The 18,455-nt window shown below is 39.2% G+C and overlaps 1 protein-coding gene across 6 annotated transcripts in view; it reads left to right on the top strand.

Annotated features, from left to right (window-relative positions):
* The window catches only part of mib2 (MIB E3 ubiquitin protein ligase 2), a 64,683-nt gene that overhangs the window by 40,227 nt on the left and 6,001 nt on the right, over positions 1-18,455 (top strand). For 4 of the 6 annotated variants that reach the window (XM_017305901.2, XM_008413043.3, XM_008413042.3 and 1 more), the window contains 6 exons: positions 3,140-3,266; positions 3,380-3,640; positions 6,045-6,223; positions 6,531-6,724; positions 8,066-8,131; positions 8,304-12,185. In XM_017305901.2, coding sequence (XP_017161390.2) covers positions 3,140-3,266; positions 3,380-3,640; positions 6,045-6,223; positions 6,531-6,724; positions 8,066-8,131; positions 8,304-8,545 — 1,069 coding nt within the window. In that variant the 3' untranslated portion in view covers positions 8,546-12,185. Of the gene's footprint in view, positions 1-3,139; positions 3,267-3,379; positions 3,641-6,044; positions 6,224-6,530; positions 6,725-8,065; positions 8,132-8,303; positions 12,186-18,455 lie in introns of those variants that run through there. The other 2 variants (XR_534020.3, XM_081608763.1) reach the window with 1 other exon arrangement.

Raw genomic sequence — 18,455 nt, forward strand, 5'->3', positions numbered from 1 at the left:
AGAATCCGTTTCGGAAAAGTTTTCATCCACATGAACCCACCAAAATAAGGAGGTGTTTTAAACATGCTAGACCCATAGTGGGCACTGTGGGGCAAAGCTAAAATCTACATCAGCTAATCTGATTGCTTCAAAACAACCACAACTTCCTGTTGGGAATTAAACATGGTGCCAGGAGGTTTATTTTTTAAATAGCGTATTAGAATACAAATTTGATAAAAACATAACACGATGTTAACTGAGAATTACATCAAAGCAAGTACGGGGATGTGCTGCCGCATTATTTGTGGTAGACTTTAATGAGCGCGACCCTAAATCTCAGTTAGTTCACACGCAAACACAAATGCAGAGTTTTCTCAAATCTCCACTGGTCTGAGTTTTTATAAATAATTCATTTTAGTACTATTAAAAGTTTTGTGTGAATTAGTCATTTGTGTTTTATGGTGAGCGGTAGTCATGGATACAGAGTTCCTAACTCAGTCTAGAACAGTTTTGGACATGGATCACATATTTTCCAGATCCATCTCGATCGAGTCGTCCGTAGATTGATTGGTTGAATTTTGCAAGTTCCATATTTAAACCCAGTAGAAAAAAAACTGCCATCATCTGTACAGTGAAATTTTATAGCTACTCTTTAATACATTGACCTAAAAGGACTAGGAAAAACATGGCATTCACACTTACCCCAAACCAAAACAATCTGTTAATCTGTTGATGTTTTGTCTTGCGCAGATGAGTTGAGGGTCGTTTCCAAATTGATAAACTAAAGTTATTTCAGAGAGCAGCTGTGAACATCTGTGTTTTTTTTGTGACAGAAAGACAAAAATGGATTGTTTAGCAGTCTATGTATTTTGTTTGAGGAAATGGAAAAAGACAGCTATGTGCCAAGTTCACAGAGAGGCCTGGGAAAGGGAAGGAACAAGGCATGTTGCCAGATATCTTCTGAAGGCGCAAATGGGTTAGATAATGGAATAACTGTTTATGCTGGACAACAGATACCGCTCCGGTTTGACTTCATGACATTTCTCCCTTTTATACCTTTACTTTTCTCTCTTTATCACTCCTATTTCCATCCACGGTCAAATGTTTTCATAGCATGACAGTCAAGATTGATAATTTCACATAAATCTGTTATATACACGATTTAAATTTAGTTTAAACATGAGTCTGAATGGTTTTATTTGCATTTTGAATTTATTTTTGTTTTCAGTGAGCTTTGATCACATAGCAAAACATCTCAAAATGTCAACTAGGTCTTAATGTTAAAGCAGGGAACTGAGGATGAGTTGGTACAGACGGGAGTGGCAACATTAAATAAAAAAAAAACTGAGCAGTTTAATCTTTTGACTGATGTGGAAAGGAGAAACTGCTGTATAGGAGGCTCCGTCAGCGCTTGGACCACCAGCTTACAGATCTGCAATGCAGGTAGCTGTGACCTCTGGCGATGTCTTCTTTGGTTGCCTTTAAATCACACAGGCAGTCCAAGTCGCATCTGACTGACTCCGTTCCAAACGAGTTCAGCCCACACCTCCTAATGCAGTCGCAGTGAGCAACTAATGAATAAGGAATTGTTATAATCGATTAATCATGTTAGTAAAAACTGTTTCGACGGAGTTTTTTGCGCCCCTCTGATGCTCTCCGCCCTTCTCCTCGTTATTCTTCGCTTTTGAAACGAAGCGTGTGTGTGCCATCGGTGTTTCCACGCAGTTAAAATCCTGCAGAGGCAAGCAGTAAATTAAACCCAACTTCCTCCAGAAGTTTTGGTTCATGTCACACTAATGCCTCTGTGGTGATTTGCCAGCTTCCTGGGCGCTTGCTAAGGCTGTCGGCTTCAATTTCACATTTCATAAAGCCCACTCAGGCAGAGAGGAGAGAGTATTCAAACGGCGCAGCCCAGATTTGCACTGCATAAAATGCAAACAAAGTTGCGATGCTCTCATTTCACTGACCGAGACCTCATTACGCTCTGCAATTAAACACAGACTGATATTCAGCGTAATGCGCCGTAACCTGACTAATCCTGATGGATGGCAAACTGGAAGGTTAATATTTGGGACTTTGTCTGGAGTCATGTTGAAGAGCATGCCTTCTGCTCAGATTGTCTTGTTAGCAGCTTTTGAAGCAGCTGCAGTTCTGTTCAGGCGTCATGAACTTGGACTTATAATAATGAGGGCTTCTTGTTATGAAAACTATGCGCTTTGTAAACGAATAATGAAAAGTATGCACTGGTGCTTTTGTGGAAAAAAACAAAAAAAAACAAACTCCCTGTTCAATCAAATGTATGCACAAAAGGTCATGACATAAAGAAAATTCAGCTGAAACTTCTCCTCTTCACAGCAGTAAATGTCGGGTTATTTTATCGGGATTTTCAATGATGCAGACAAGCAGAAACTGGTGTTTTGTTTTCGTAGTGAAGGGAAAATTATACACAGTCTTTTAAAGTGTTTACTAGAGATTGGTAGTAATTAGTTACATTTACTCAGTTACATTTTGTCGAGTATCCTTTTGAAAAAAACAAACAAAAAAAACTATTAGGGGTATTTTTACTTCGCTGTTCTTCTTACTTTTATTTGAGTAGTTTCATTATGAAGTACTGCTACTCTACCGCTAACCAGCTTTACTGAATAATGAACAAGCTTGTTTCAGCCAAACCTTCACCAGATATAAACACCTGCAGGTTTTGTTAGTTTCGTATTGAAAGAAATGTGGAAAAAAGTTTTTTTTTTTTGCCTGATTTTGTAATTATGTTACTTATATTATTTTTATTTTAATCTTTAAAATATCAAAATTTACACATAACTTTATTCTTTTGTTTGTCTGATTTATGAAATTGTTAGATATTAAATCATTGCTGTTCTGATCAGTAATCAGTACTTGAGTAACCTTTTTACCAAATACTTTTTTTACCCTTCAGTAATTTCTTGGATGGCTACTTTTTACTTTTACTTCAGTAAAACTATGTTGAAGTAGCTGAAGTACTGCTACTCTTACTTGAGTACAGTTTTTGGATACTCTGCTGTTGTTTTTAATACATACAAACCATGATAGACGTGGTTTTCTGGGTTTTTCCTCTGCCGGCTTAGAAACGGTTTCTAAATGGGTATAATCTGAGTTGTGCCTTGTCTGTTTGTGTTGCCTTCAGGGCCACAGAAAAGATCCTGGCTCGAGCTCGACAGCTGGTGGATGTTAAAAAGGAAGACGGCTTCTCTGCCCTTCATCTGACTGCTCTTAACAACCACAGAGACGTCGCCGAGGTCCTCCTCAAGGAGGTGGGCCAGAAATAAGAAGCCTCTTTAGTATTAATTTTTATTTATTCGTTTAAATCCACATTTGATATGAAAAAAATAATTACATTTCATTCTTCTTTGTTTTTCTTTGTTAGGGGCGCTGTGATGTCAATATCCGCAACAACCGAAACCAGTCACCGCTGCAGCTGGCCGTCACGCAGGGCCACACGGACCTGGTGCAGCTGCTGGTGGACGAGGGCGCCAACGTCAACATGGAGGACGAGGACGGGGACACGGCGATGCACGTGGCCCTGCTCCGCCCACAGCTGGCCAATGTCATACTCACCCCGTCAGCAGGGGGCAGCAGCACGGAGGAGGGCAGCGAGGGCTGCTCGTCCACGTCGCTCTACTGCAGGGTGAGGGCCGATGTAGAGTCTAAACATGGAGGGTAGGCTTGTTAAATGATAGATTGCTGTTACTTTCTTCTTGGAATTACAAAGTCGTTGCTGGACAGAAACTCACCCAAAGGCCTGAAATAACAAAGTTCAAAGTAGTAGTTGCACTGGCAGATTATTTCACTTATAACTTGTCCTTTTTCGTCAATATTAAGGAATTGTTGACTTTAAACAAGCTCCTTAAAAATGACATGTCAGTTAGTTTTGTCTTATTTTAAATGTACTTAAATATTTGCCCTAGAAACTACACCAAAGGTACTTAGTAATATTTTGTTTTTAAAGTGCAATACCTGAATCTATTTAAATAAACAAAATGACCAAGTACATAGTTAAGAACCTGAAGTCACAGTTGCAAAACGAAGAGGTAAAAATAAACAACCACTATATAAGTCAACATAAGCTAAATAAAGTAGTAAAGACCTAACCAGACGTTGCTGATCTCCTCTAAAATAGAGACATCTATTACTTGTAGCCTTGAGGAGACAAATATAGCCTCCAAGTGAGAAAAAAAACAAGCTCTGGGAAACGTATAATGGGAAACAGTAAGGCAACAAACCTTAACCAATGAATGTTGCAGTGTATGCTTAGTGTCTTCTTGGATATGTTTAGGATGAAGCTGTTAGTTGGGTTCCAGGTAAACAGCAGGATGAAAGGTGAAAGAAGGTAAAATGGGGATTTAGGCGGCTGAGCTTGGAACAGATTTAACTGAGGAGAGAGGACCTCAGTTCATTGTGCAAGCAGGTCACAAGAACCCAGGTTAACTTAAGAGACAGTAATAAGGTTAGAGTGGAGCTAAATATAACCCAATGCGTTATAAATTCAGGGTTTAATAAAAGTAAAAATATGGGTACAGAACATAAAAGATTCACTTTCTTGAAGTAAAGATGATGTCACGGAAAGCTCTGTTTTTTGTTGTTGTTTTTTTTAAGGTTGTATTTGTACAAGATCCGCAGCCAGCGTTATTGGGAATAAATTTAGAGGGAAAGTGAAGAATGGAAATAAGCCAAGATGAAGCTTTTGTTGGGATGTCTGTGATACTTACTGAGTTGTTTCCATTATGGAGGACTAAAAATACTCTGATCAATTTTGTGGACAATTTTCCATTTCCCATTTTCTTTCTCCTTTGAAGCTTTGATCTACAAATTCCAGTGTTAGTTGATTCAGATTTCTCTTTGCAAACCTTAGTGTGAGAATCTATAAGAACAGTAATAAAATATATTCTCTAGGGTTATTTCTAGCTTATGCAAATGACTATAAGCTAGAAATGTCTGTTGATAGTGGACACTTGGTGCTAAAAATTAAATAAACTAATAAGCAAAGTGATCACTGATTAATTAAATTAGAACCAGAAGTAGTTGTACAGTGTGTGAGCATTAGCTGTGAAACAGGGTTTTACTGGAACAGATATTATGTAGTTGGCATTTTGCCTGTACCATGCTAACAATTAGCTTGGTTAGCATAGCTAGTAGTAATAGAACAACAGCCTGATGCTAAAAACAGCTAACTTTTCATCTTCTTCTCTCAGTAACAGCATCCACCTACTAGAGTGATATTTGTACGACGTAGTGGTGTTTATGGTGTGTTCACTGATCAGAAAATAATTGATTTTTGGGTTTACGACTAGCCTGTAGCCTGGTCGGTAATTAGTGTTGATGTGCGGTCAACAGCCGACTCATCTGTGTCTAAAGTGTGCTTTGTAAGTATCGAGTCAGTTCCCCCCCCATATTTGATGTTCGGGAGAATTGCCCAGACCAGAACTGCAAAGTCATCAAAATTTTTGTCCCTTTTGTTTTTCAGAGCCATTAACACAACTCTTTGTCAAACTCTATTATTTTTCCTTAAAAAAGAAAACCTTCTGTTGTTCCCCTGATGTGAAACGTTTCACACAAGCTTTTGTCCCATTACATAGTGTGTAAATATTTCACGATTTACAAAAAAAACATCCTTATCGCTCCAGATGACCGCTAACACTGCAGCTCCTCTCAGCATCATGGGCTTTGAGCCAATACACACGCGCGCACACACACACACACACGCACACTCAAAAAAGCATCCATACACAGCCATGAAGGTGGCTAGACTTGATGCCCGGGGCCGTTTTGGCCACCGTCAGCAGATGAGTTGTCCTGGGAGTTGTTCTGTGCTGATTAGATGTGGGTTTATGCAGCTTCTAAATCTGGATGACTCTCATTGAATCTCTTACACTTATGTTACGCTCGGCTCTCCTGCATCTTTGACTTTGTTTTTAGAGTTTTCTCTTGGAATAACACAATCTCATAACCCTAGCTTAGACTTTCCCCTCCTCCTCCTCTTCCTCCTCATCCTTCTTATCCTCTCTCTCGTCTTCCTCCTTCTGTGTCCACAGCTGAATTCCTCGGGTCTCCTGGGGAACACTGAGCTGAACGTCGCCATGGCGATTGCTTGTTTTCTGGCCCAGGAAGGTGCTGACATCAGCTACGCCAATCACAAGGGCAAGAGTCCTCTGGACTTGGTGGGAGACAGCACCATGATGCAGCTCATTAAGAACTTCTCTGAGAAGCACAGGTACGTGTTCAGAAGTCGGCTACGATCTACGGGCTGACATTCAGTTCAATTACAGGGCAACTACAAGGTTATTTTGGTTTGAGTATAAAATTAACAATAAAAAAACCCAAAAAAACTTGCATTTTCATAGGATAGCAAGAAGCAGAAATATTGTGCAAGACGGGCTAGAAATGAAATGTAGCTCATAAAGAAACATTTTTTGCAAACAAATCCATGTCAGTGTTTGACTTGGATAAAAATTTTTATTTTTTATGTTGACGTGTTAGTCGTTTCAGATGAGCTCTCACGGCTGTCTGCTGTTGTTCAGGTTGCAGCGCCTGCAGGCCATCACCTGTGGGCAGGGCCTGAGCAGCGCGAGCCTCCGGCGGGTCCACACAACACCCAACACCATGACCAACCTGGTCTTTCCCACGCCGGCCGGTCCCAGTGAATGCCTCATCTGTTCTGAGCTGGCTCTGCTGGTTCTGTTCTGCCCCTGCCAGCACAGCGTGGCCTGTGAAGGTACGTCTGCAAGCTGAGGGGCAGCGGGACGCCTGTCTTCTTCTATATACTCCAGATCGTCTGCGGATCCTTAAAAAGTCATAAATTCACGTGTCTAGAATTAAGGCCCTAAAGTTGACTTTAAATTTGTTAATCATGTGCCTTAAGTTTTGTCTTGGCAGGATCATCTCATTGTATATTCTATGTGTATGTTTATTTTTCTCATGGGATGTTTCTGGCAGGCAAAAGGTTGAGTCACATAGACATCTTCATTCTGTGACCGAATGCTAACATACCCTCGCTGGCTAGCTAGCTTTTTTTTTTTGTCTATGATGGGTACTTTTTTCATATATTCTATGCGCATTATAAGGCGCATAGAATAGACGCTTCAGTTTGGGTTGCCAATTTGTTCCGTACTCTATTATTATGCCCAACTGCTTTCTGGGTAACACAGACCAATCGACACGCTGCCGCCGCAGTCTCTGTCTCTCTTCCCCCGGCCCTCTGCCCCCCTGGCTTTAAATGTATTATCAAACTTTATTAACAAACCAGCGTTCTGACAACTATTCCAGCATGCACCGCGCACTTCTTCTTCTATGGGGGAAAACGAAGTCGGCGGCTGCTTACCGTAGTTGCTAGACCAGTTGTGGCTCAATATTGGTCCATAAATAAGGCGCACCGGATTATAAGGGGCACTGTCGGCTTTTGAGGAAATTGAAGGTTTTTAGGTGCGCCTTATAGTGCGGAAAATACGGTAAATATAAATTTATGGCCAGAGAAAGTTTGTACATTTCTGTGGAGATATAGATAGACCTGTCGCAGTAACACATTTTGCTGGACAATAAAATGTCCCAGAAGTTATTGCGATAAATGATAATGTTATTTTGAGACAGTTTTCAATTAATATAAAGTAATATAATGATAATTTCATTTTTTTAAAAAAGCAAGAACACATTCTCAAAGATCCATAAACGTTACATTTTAATGAACATTTAACTGGAACACCTTTTAAATATCCAAAATTAAATGAACAAAAATCTGAACCAACAAATAAAATGACATATGAAGTCTCTGAAAACAAAACTGTACTTCATTAAAAGGGCTAGTTGAGACCAGAGCACCAGACTGAAGACTTTTCTCATCCTGTTTCTGGTAGAAAGAGGGAGAGAAAATAGAAAAATTATAAATCATGCAAATGGAAATTATTGAGCTGGTTTTACTTTATCATGCTATTAACTGATTTACTGTTTTCTGCCACAGGCCTGGATATAGGATCTTTCATATTGATCTCAAAAAGTCTTACGTTTGAGTTGGTGAAACCTGTAGAGACACTAGTCAGTAACACTAACTTTGTCTTAACAGAGTGTGCACATCGCATGAAGAAATGCATCAAATGTCAGGTCACAATAACCAAGAAAATACGACAAGGTAAGAAGAGATTAGAGGCTTTTATTTTCTGGTATGGTGTGTTTCAGAGCTGGGTTCTGTCCATTCCTGGAATAGAGTGGCACAAACAGCCCAACCAGTCTATAATAACACTGCAACAACACATAAAACTCTGGATTAAAACTGGGTATCATCAATGATTTTGACTCCGCAGACCAAACCGAGGTGGACTGCAGCCCTGGCACTGAGAACTCTGAGCAGCACAACCTGCTGGAGCAGCTGCAGTCCCGCTACAGGCAGATGGAGGAGCGCATCACCTGCCCCATCTGCATCGACAACCACATCAAGCTGGTCTTCCAGTGCGGCCACGCCTCCTGCATCGACTGCAGCGCCGCGCTCAAGACCTGCCCCATCTGCAGGCAGACCATCCGGGAGCGGATCCAGCTGTTTGTCTGAGCTCCAGGTTTGTGTCCTCCTAGGTCCGCCGGCCCACAGACCCCAGGAAGGGCTACGGAGGCGCGCTGCTCTCGTGCCCTCCCGTCTCTGGCTGCCGCACCTCACCAGGGGCAATTAAACATTCGTTCGAACGTTTTTTTTCTAAAGAGACGCTGCTGTAGATCGCTCAGAGTTTGCCGTTACATTTTTGGTTCATTTCCATCTGGAGCAGCGCAGGAACATTGCTTTAATTTAAATTCCTGCTGCGGGACAGACTCCGAGCCGAGGAATCGCACGAGGCAGAGTGGACGTGACGCCTCCCTCAATTTTGAATCCTCTTGATTGATAAAGAAGCGATGGGGGGGAGGGAGAGAATCGAAAAAAAGTGTTTCCTCCTCGTGTTTCCTGTTGTACTTTGTCCGACCCTTTTGCTGCTTTAAGTGGACGTCTGTTACCCATCATCCTCTGTGGTTTTCTGGCCTCTTTTGTTTACATGTCTGCACAGAGACCGGTTGTCCTGGCGCTCCTTGGCCCGTGAAGTACATCGCTCTCATTTACATCCATCTCATAATTCTCAATGTAAGGCTGTGCAGAGAGAGGGTATAGCTGAAAGCTTTCTATGTAGACCCCAAAACACTTCTGTATATGCAAAGGGAGACAGATACTATATATGCATGAGTATATGCATATTATCCAGCTGAAAACGACTTGTTCTGTCACAGATAAACTAGGGTTTTGTTTTACTCAAGGGGTTACGTTTGTGGTTGCCAGTGTACCTTTGACTACAAAGTTTTATTTATGTGTGAAAGATGTTTTATTTTTTATTTTTTTATTTTTTTGCTCAGCAAAAAATTTGTTTTTGTTTCTACTGAGGTTTAACCCAAGCCTACGTCTGTTACTCAGGGTATCGCATCTTAGAAGCACTCGGAATATCCATAAATGTTTTAAGAGCCCTTTCCCAGACTCTCACACTAACACCATTACAGAGCGTTTTATCGATTTGTTCTGGTGGATCACCAAGAGGAAGAAATGTAACAAAAACAAATAGATTTTGGCATTAATGACTCAAATGAAAACGAAACGTGTAATTCTCAGTTGAAATGTGGACGGTCGCGGAGCAGATTCTGCGAAAAGGCTTCAGTTTTCCTTCAAAACATACGAAACAAAGAAGTGAGAAGGTGCAAACTCTTCCAAATGGAAAAAACAAACAAACAAACAAAAACTGGATCCAAATCTGCATTAACATTGATTATCTTTTCAGTCTAAAGCATCTCGAGTTTCATATCGACACACATTCTATCAGGTTCACAAGAAAACAGGCCTCGCTGATTGTGACAGTTGAAATGAATATCATTTCTTCACGTTTTTGTTATTTCTGCTTCATACTTGTGATGAGTTTAGCTGATCGTGAGCACAGCACTGAGGGTCTGCAGGCGGCCAGCAGCTGCTCCACACACTATTACTAGGCTACTAGCATTAGGCTGCATAAATGTGAAACATAGAGAACGTTACATGTGCTTTTCATGAGTTATTTCATTAAATGTTGACCTTATTCAGCTCCAAATATGTAAAAGATATAAAATACTGAGGAGCAACCTCATAAGCTGTTACCCCAACTGATGACCTCCGATCTATAAAATTCACGACTTGCGACAGAGCGTCTTTTATTGAGTTTACTCAACATTTTTAACCTAGAAAATCTTTTTTATAGAGAACAAAACACCTGTTTTGTCATTTTTGGCGACAACGGCGCTGATTAGGGCAACACGATTTTTATATAACAGAAATAAAAACAAAGGTTTTTATTTCTGCCCCTTTTTTTTCTTTTTTTTTTTTTTAATCCGGGAGCAGTTTGAGTAGCTCTGCTCTTTTAGTAAAGTTGGGTCAGGTCAGTGGGGGTGAGGGGGGAGGGGCATTTCTGTGTCTGACAGCGTGGAGTTTGCTCAGACAGCTCAACTATACACTTTGACGTACCTCTCCAAGTCTGTGAATGTGAGCCACTTGGACCTTGCAGATGAGCGAGTTTTTTTTCTTGATGGTCGCACAGCCAGCAGCACCACATGATGACGTTCCCATCATCATCAGGCCTCATGGTAGAACGGTCTAGACAGCAGGAATTAGGCTTATTGCAGATACAATGAGTGCAGATACTATGAAGGTGGTTTGAAATGCGTCATAGTGTGTATTTAGGGTTGTTTCCATGTGGTTGGGTTGTCCAGGATGGGTGTTGCTGTTGTCCAAACATCCCTGATCAATCTGAGAAGGTTCCACACAACTTTATGTCCGATTGTGTTGTTCTGCTCTTTGGGGTTTGTCACTGGATTCCCCCTATTTGAAGAGGTTCATGTTTTATTATTTTTTTTGTTTGGTATGTTTTAGTTTTTATCAGGTGTATCGTGCAATGTGTAATCACACACACACACACACAAACACAGTCTTTGTGTTTCTGTCTACGGTTCGTATCTTGTGTTACCAGTGGAGTATTTCAGAAGCAAGCCGCCCCTTTTTTCCTCCTCTGGAGTTCTGGATTGTACATCAGCTTCGTCGTTTTATTAATTATTATTATTATTTTTTGTATGTTGATGTGTTTTCTTTGAAGGGCTTATGCATGTATGACAACAACAAAAACTCTAGTCTAATTTTAATTTAATCTTTTTTCTTTTTTTTTCTTCTGGAACTTCCAGAGACAGGAGGGTTTTTAACGTCCTCAGTGTCTCCCTGACGGTGGGAGAGACAATGTTAAAGATGTACATTTGAATGTTGGTAGGGGAGATAATGTATCCTGTCTCACGCTGCCTTTTTTTTTAATGTGTGAAGAAAAACTAAAACATCTAAAGAAAAAAAAAAAGAACTAGGATATCCTTGTGGTTTATGATGAGGAAATGACTTTTACATCAGTGCCAAATCGCATGAGGATGTGCATGAACATGAACATGAACATGCACGCCCGTTACTACACAGATGCACTCTTCTACCCCACCGCCCCTCTCGACATCAGACGGGGGGCAGATTACTCTAGCGGTGTGTTACAAAGCGAAACAAAGCGTAGCGTCGGGTTCGACTTCGGATCGGACGTATTCTCTCTCTCTCTCTCTCTTTCTATCTCTCTAACTCTGTCTCTCTCTCTCTCTCTCTCTCTCTGTTTGTGGTGTTAGCCTTCTAGCTTCAGCAGTCACACTCTGAAACCTCTACGGCAGAAGACGCTACTCTCATTCCCAAAACGTGATCCGTTCTGAGCTTTTTACAACTATATACTTATATATAATATATATATATTTATATTTTGTGAGACATTATCAATCAAGGGACATGTTTCTTATAGAAGTTTCAGTATTTAAAGATTGTCCTCTGGTGTTCTGATGGGTTTACAGATGAGGCAATAATGTTTAAGAAAAAAAGATAAATGTGTGAAATTGTTTTCATTTCCTTTTGCTCCTTTTTAAGGAGTCTTGCTGTGAGCGCGGCGAAACGGTTTCTGTACAAAAGTTATTAATTAAAGCAGCAAAATGTTACTGTCGGTGTTTGTACAGTTCGACTCTCTGAGTTCTGATGTTGGCCTTACTGTCCATTCCTCCTCGGTTGATGTTTTTTTTTTGTTTTTTTTTTTCAGTTGAATTCTGTACAAAAATATTTTGCAATAAATATGGAACTGTTTTTTAAAGACTGGATCTTTTGTTTAATTACAGAAACATCATTTAGCTGAAAGAATAAGGTTTTAAATGTATTTTAAGAGATTTTTTTTCTCCGTTTTGAAAATGAATTAGAAATCAGTTTACCCAGAAACTTGTGAATAATGAGCCACATGTTGACTTTCTGATTTAAGCTGGAGCTGAACAGAATATTTCATGTTGGTGTAAAACATCCCTCAGTTCCTACTGGGTTTGGACCAATCAGGCTTTTACTGACAGAAGCAGATTTGTAATTTTCCTTGACCGTCTGGTTCTGACTTCAACAGACTCAGATTTTTTTTCTTTTAGGGATTGTCACTAGTGTCACTAATGAACGAGGAAAAGGTTTGTTTCCAGTTCTCTTGTTTTGAGTCTAACAGGAAATGAAGGAATTACAAATGATTTTCATCCATGTCCCACACCTTTACCTACTCATTTTTAAGGTGTTGTTTGAGCCACTTACAGATTGAAACTCTGGGTTTTGATACTTTTAATGAGCATTTTAAAAAAAATAAAAATCCCTTCTCTTCTTTACCAATCAAGTGTATCTCTAACCAGAATACATATTACTTTTTGTTTCCTTCACAAGACCTTATTTTAAAGTTTGTTTTTATGAATGAACCTCTTTGAGGCAACAGTAATTTACTTATTTTAATTTAATGGGCTATTGTAACAAAAGCTGTGCAACGCACCTTTAATTGAAATTCTACTTTTAGTTTGTTGTTTAAGAAACTTCTTTGCGTCTGAAATGAAAATCTTCTACATATTCTTGAAATGATGAGTCACTTTTTCAATGAGAAATTCCATGTTTGACAAAATAATGGGTTGTTCTCTTTTTGATTTATCTGTCTGTAAACGTCATAAATACATAGGAGTATTTATGACTAGTAGATTTACAATGTTTGATTATTGCTGTTCTCGGCCTCCAGAGAGGTTAAAGAAAGTGGTGGGAATGCAGATGTTTCTTGCGATCTGTTCATTTTCTTTCTGTTATTTTCTATATGAACTTTGATTCTTATGCATTTGGCAGCTTAACTGTAACTGTGAGCTGGAGCAGCTTCAGGGCCGCCACTAAACATCCACCGAAACGTGATGCAAGCTGACGAGTGGCCTCGAACTCACTGTCCTTTCAGACTTGTGTTAGTGTGTCAGGATGTGTTTGAAAGTCCTATATTTAGTCAACTCTTTCCTGATTTGTTTTACGTTTGTGATTCTGCTCCATGCTAGAGGGATTCTTTTTTGTTTTGTTTTGTTTATTTTAAATAAGACACAATTCCTGATCCCTTTTCTTCTTTTTCTTTGGAGGAAACAAAGATTTTTCATTTACAACTCGGGTGCAAGATGCTGTCAACAACAGACTTATAGAAGATCTGCAGCAACTTGCTGCAAAACCTTGAAGGATGTTAGCTTCCTCAACAAGTCCAGTCTGCTCTGTCTCTTCTTATAGGCGTTTCACTGTTGCGTCTCCAGTCCAGTCTGCTGTCCAGGCGAACACTGAGATATTTATAGTCCTCAACCATCCTCCACTTCTTCTTCCATGATGAAAACATGGTTTGACCTGACCCTGTTCCTTCTGAAATATTACTTAATATCTTCAAAATCTTTCTAACAGCTTCATATTTATTTATAAATGATCGTGTTGCTTATTATATGTGCAGGTAATGATAGACACTGGCTCCTTAATGCTATTACTTTGTGTTCTTTATGATTTAAACTTTTTCTTTTCTTTTTTTTTTACATTAGAATATTTTCTGATTTCAAAGATTATTTTGTTCGCTTGTGAACTAAGGAGAAAAACAGTAGGGGAGAGCTCCACCTAGTGGTGGATAAAAATACTAAGCGTGAACTGAGACTTCCTGTTGTGCGGATCTAAATAACAAACCAACAATCTACACTCTCCGTAATTAGCTTATCACATTTTACATTTGTTCATGGATTCACAATGTTTTTTTTTAATCATAGCTGATTGTTAATAACAGCAATCTATGTTGTTTATTTAAAAAAAAAAATCTCTAAATTAAATGACGAGAGGGACATGTTGTCTCCTACAGAGGGCGCACTTGTTTACAGAACTGAAGCCATAATATGACGTGGCTTCAACCTGACAACCCTGCATTGATGAATCCACAAAACATTCACATAGCGAAAAACTGCACACCGTTTCCTCAGTTTTAACATTTGACATCTTTTTTGACCGTAAATAAAGCAGTTATGTCAAACTGCATATCATTATAAATCTTGAGGCCTGAGAGTTACGGTGCAGTACTGTGAAATGGTATTTGTCCCCTTAAATATGTATTGATTTTATTTTATTTTTTTTCCCTTTGCACTTGAAGGTTTTAGGTCATTAAATAAATTTTAATAACAGATGAAGATAACTTGAGTGAAGACAAAAAGCAGTTTACAAATTGTGATTTAATTTCTTAAGAGTCTATCCAAACCAACCCTCATTATTAATGACAATTATTTAGAGAACTGAGCACTGTTTCACAAGCCAAACCCAGACCTGATTATGCAGATTATTGTTGAATCTGGCACAATTACTTATTCTGGGTCAATTAGCATCCCCCTCACCCCCCTTAAAATTTAAATCATGATTTGAAACATCCAAGTGTGACAAAAAAAGCAAAAACAGACTAAATATATTGGGGATCAAACTCTATCACTCCACAGGTGAACGTGTGGTTCTACTACAGTATCCACATAATTGCAATGAAAACACAAGAACAACTTAAAGTTGTTAAATACAAAGATGCTGAATTTTCTACCTGTGTGTGTAAGCAGGTTTGTGCTGATTGATGCTCACATTTTGATGCTTTTTAAATCTCCACACTGGTTTTTGTAGAAACACATCTCTGAGTGACTTTTAGAGCTTGACTCACAGCTGTATGAATTAGAAAGTAATTTATGTCTTTGTGTTGAAGGATGTTGCTAAAAGGTCCAAACAAGTACCTCTTTAAAAGTAGCTCATTTGGTTGATCGTGGACACAACTTCTCCATTTGGTTGTGATTTTTATTTATTTTTTTTGGCAGATATTTAGCTTTTGAAGCCTTGCTGCCTGTTCTGGGTGTTTGGTCAGACGTTCCTGTTCCCTTACGGGAAAAATCACCTGCATGAATAGAAATACAAGAAGAGGAAATCATTTCATTAGGTGGTTCCAGGCTAGAACAGAACTGAAAAAAACACAAGCCTAGCTTTTGTTTAAGCTCCGGTTTTAAATAGATGTGTCTCAGAGGGTTTGCCCCATGAAATGTATTCATTTAACAACTCTTAGAAAAGTAACAGGCGCGCTCAGTCAGATTCCCTACAGGCGACAGAACCAGTGCGATAGAGAGACCAGCAGACATGAGTTACATGTCAGTTTTCTGAATCACAGCTGAATAAATCAGCTTCTTGAAATGTTTCTGATTGCCTGACTCACTTCTTGAGAAGGTTCGTCTTTATCTCCACAGGCTACCATTTTGAACTTAGCAATGACCTGACCAGACTTTAGTGAGGTTTCAAGGTTTTTAAGCTCAAACACTGGCTTTGGCCTTTCTGTGTGTTCTCTCTCTAGGTACACCGGCTTCCTCTGATCGTTGGCTTTCATGTGAACATGGTTGTTCGCCCTGTGAAGGACTCTTACTGCACAGTGTGTGTCCCATGTCTTGCCACTGAAAGGGTTAAAAATAGTTAAAAATAGCATTAAAAACTGATGTATTATTTACTTAATCTCTCAAGGCAATGGGTGTTGAATCCACTTTAGTACCCTAAACATTTGGGGGCGTTGAAAATCCAACCAAGCAGTCCAGGTCAAACCCGTGGCCCAGTTTTGTTTTTGCTAAGCCCACCCTGGGTCAGTTTCCTATGTAACATTGGGCTGGATTAATAAAATAACCTATAATAATAATAATAATAATTCATCAGCTTTTAAAAACCTGAGTTAAATTAGATGCTTTAGCCCAAAGATCGCATCAAAATTGAACTGAAAAAAATGCGTAAAATGTAAAATTTTGGTCATTTACCAATGCGCAAAACGTCTTGAAAACATTAGTAAATAATTTCGTGTGAAAGGAAGCAGTCTCAGTGACCGGTCTAAACGTTTGGACGGGTTGTACTGAAAGTTGTGAACTTCCCTTTGGGGATTAATGAAGTGTATTAATTAATTCATTTATTTTTGTAATGATGGGGAAAAGTCACATTAGGCATTTCTAAGGTTACCCGTCGACACTTCCTCCCATTCCAGTTGTTCTATTCTCGGCAGGTTTCGCGTGTTGGCCAGGACTCCAGTCAGAGCTGGTGTGGTGGGGCTGTGACAGAACAGGTTAAGCTACAGTCAGGTTTTTTTTTTCTAAATGTCCTCATTGACCTCTGAAGGTCTCTGTGTTGCTCCTGGAAAGTCTTCAGATTCTCTGGATTGTTTACTGAAAATGCATATCAAAATAAAACTGCGGATTTGATTTATTTAAGTTTGCTGTTGACGGTCAGTTTGCTCCTCAGCCTCCCTTTTGCTCCTGTAGCTTTAGCTGGAATTGTTACAAAAAGAAAACAAGCATAGCAGCTTTCAACAACCACAGATTATTATTATTTTTTTCAGGAACAACAAATTCCAGCTAGATGACACAGGAAACACAGCAGCTTCTCCTCTGTCCTCCCACAGCACAACAGCATGAATAACCTTGCATAAAATTATATTAAGAAGGAAAATACATCAGATCTTGACAGATGATAATTACAGCCATTTAGGAAGACAGGACGTTGTTCTAGTTTCACTACTTTAATAAGAGACGCACTAAAGACTGAATTATTCCAACTTTGGACTGGGGGGTGGGGGGGAGGGAGGGTGATTTTGATTTTTGCCTTTTTTTTTTTTTTAATAAACTCTTAATGTATTCGTAAACTAAATGAGCTCCATAATGATTTCCAATGAAGTTTAAAATGAACATTCATAAATGTTCATTTTGTCTCATTTTGTTCTCTGTTAAGCAGAATATAATTTCTGTCCAAAAACCAAGAAATGAAATGCAGTTTGGAGTAGCTAGAAAATTGCGCACGTACGTCTATTGTTCATGATGTGGCCCTTATGATATTGTCTGTTTAATGGGATGAATGGTGCTTTTTAAATTGTGTAAAACATTCAGCTTGTGTCAGCTCACAGTTTTTAACTTTTTGTCAGGATTTTACTGTCCTGGCAAAGTGTTTTCTGCACCCATCACTCAATTTACCATGTTGATCTTAAAGTTCATACATCTATTGCTATATTTGGACATCAGACAAATACAACAAAATATAATTTTCCTGCCCATACGTGACCCATGTCTGACTTGTTTTTTTTGGGTTTTTTTATGGCGGTTTGAGCGACACAATTCCAGGCTTTGAAGCAACAATGAATTTAAAATGCGAGGAGAAACGTTTCTAGATGTTTTCATGAAAACCAAGATGTGGGGGACTGTCGGCAGCTTTGGGTTCTGGACTCCGCCGGATGAAACCCGATGTTTGCACTGTCACTAAACGCATGTTGTCCCATCAACAGGTCGCGCTGAGTCGACTGCGTCTCCGTCCCAATACAAACAACAACAAGCTCATCACCAGCAGCCAAACAGTTGCTGTAGTTTTTCTGATGCGTTGCTGCATTATTTAGTTGCCAGGGGTTGTTGCTGTTGTGTAGGGAAGCAGACTGTTACCTAGGCGATTGTCAAGCTTTACAAAGCTCATGTAAGGTAGCTAAAAAATGAAATTGCTTTTGCAAAGAATGACTTTAGGAAGGTGGCAAAGTTGCAGAACATCAATAGGTGGTTTTATACATACATTCCTTGGCGTGTAACTCTATGTTCCTCAAAAAAAAAAAAAAAAAAAAACTTCTGTAATGTCATCACTTTACAATTTTTTGTATTGTTTATATTCATACAAATCTCAAAATATTATTACAACTCACCTGGTATGAGCCTATGAATGAGTCTAAATGAAGTCCGCAACACAGGCATTCATTTAAAAAATAAAAAAAAATAAAAAATGTGTTCCCCTCTGTAAGCCCTTTGTAAAGTCTGGCTCTGGTGGCTTTATGCACACAGCAGAAAAATGAGTCAGATCTGTAGAAGAAGAAACAAAACCACTTGGTGAAAGAATCTATTATTTTCTCCTGGGGAGACGGAGGAGGCTAAACAAGTTCAGCTCCTGGATGCCCATTTCTTCCCCGTACTTGGTGGCATTTCAGTGTGATTCTCTTAGAATAGCAGATTATCTTTTTTTTTTAAAGTATATATTGTTGAACTTTATTAGTTTG

This window comes from Poecilia reticulata, chromosome 7, assembly GCF_904066995.2.
Source record: "Poecilia reticulata chromosome 7, P_reticulata-male-v2, whole genome shotgun sequence".
NCBI lineage: Eukaryota > Metazoa > Chordata > Actinopteri > Cyprinodontiformes > Poeciliidae > Poecilia > Poecilia reticulata.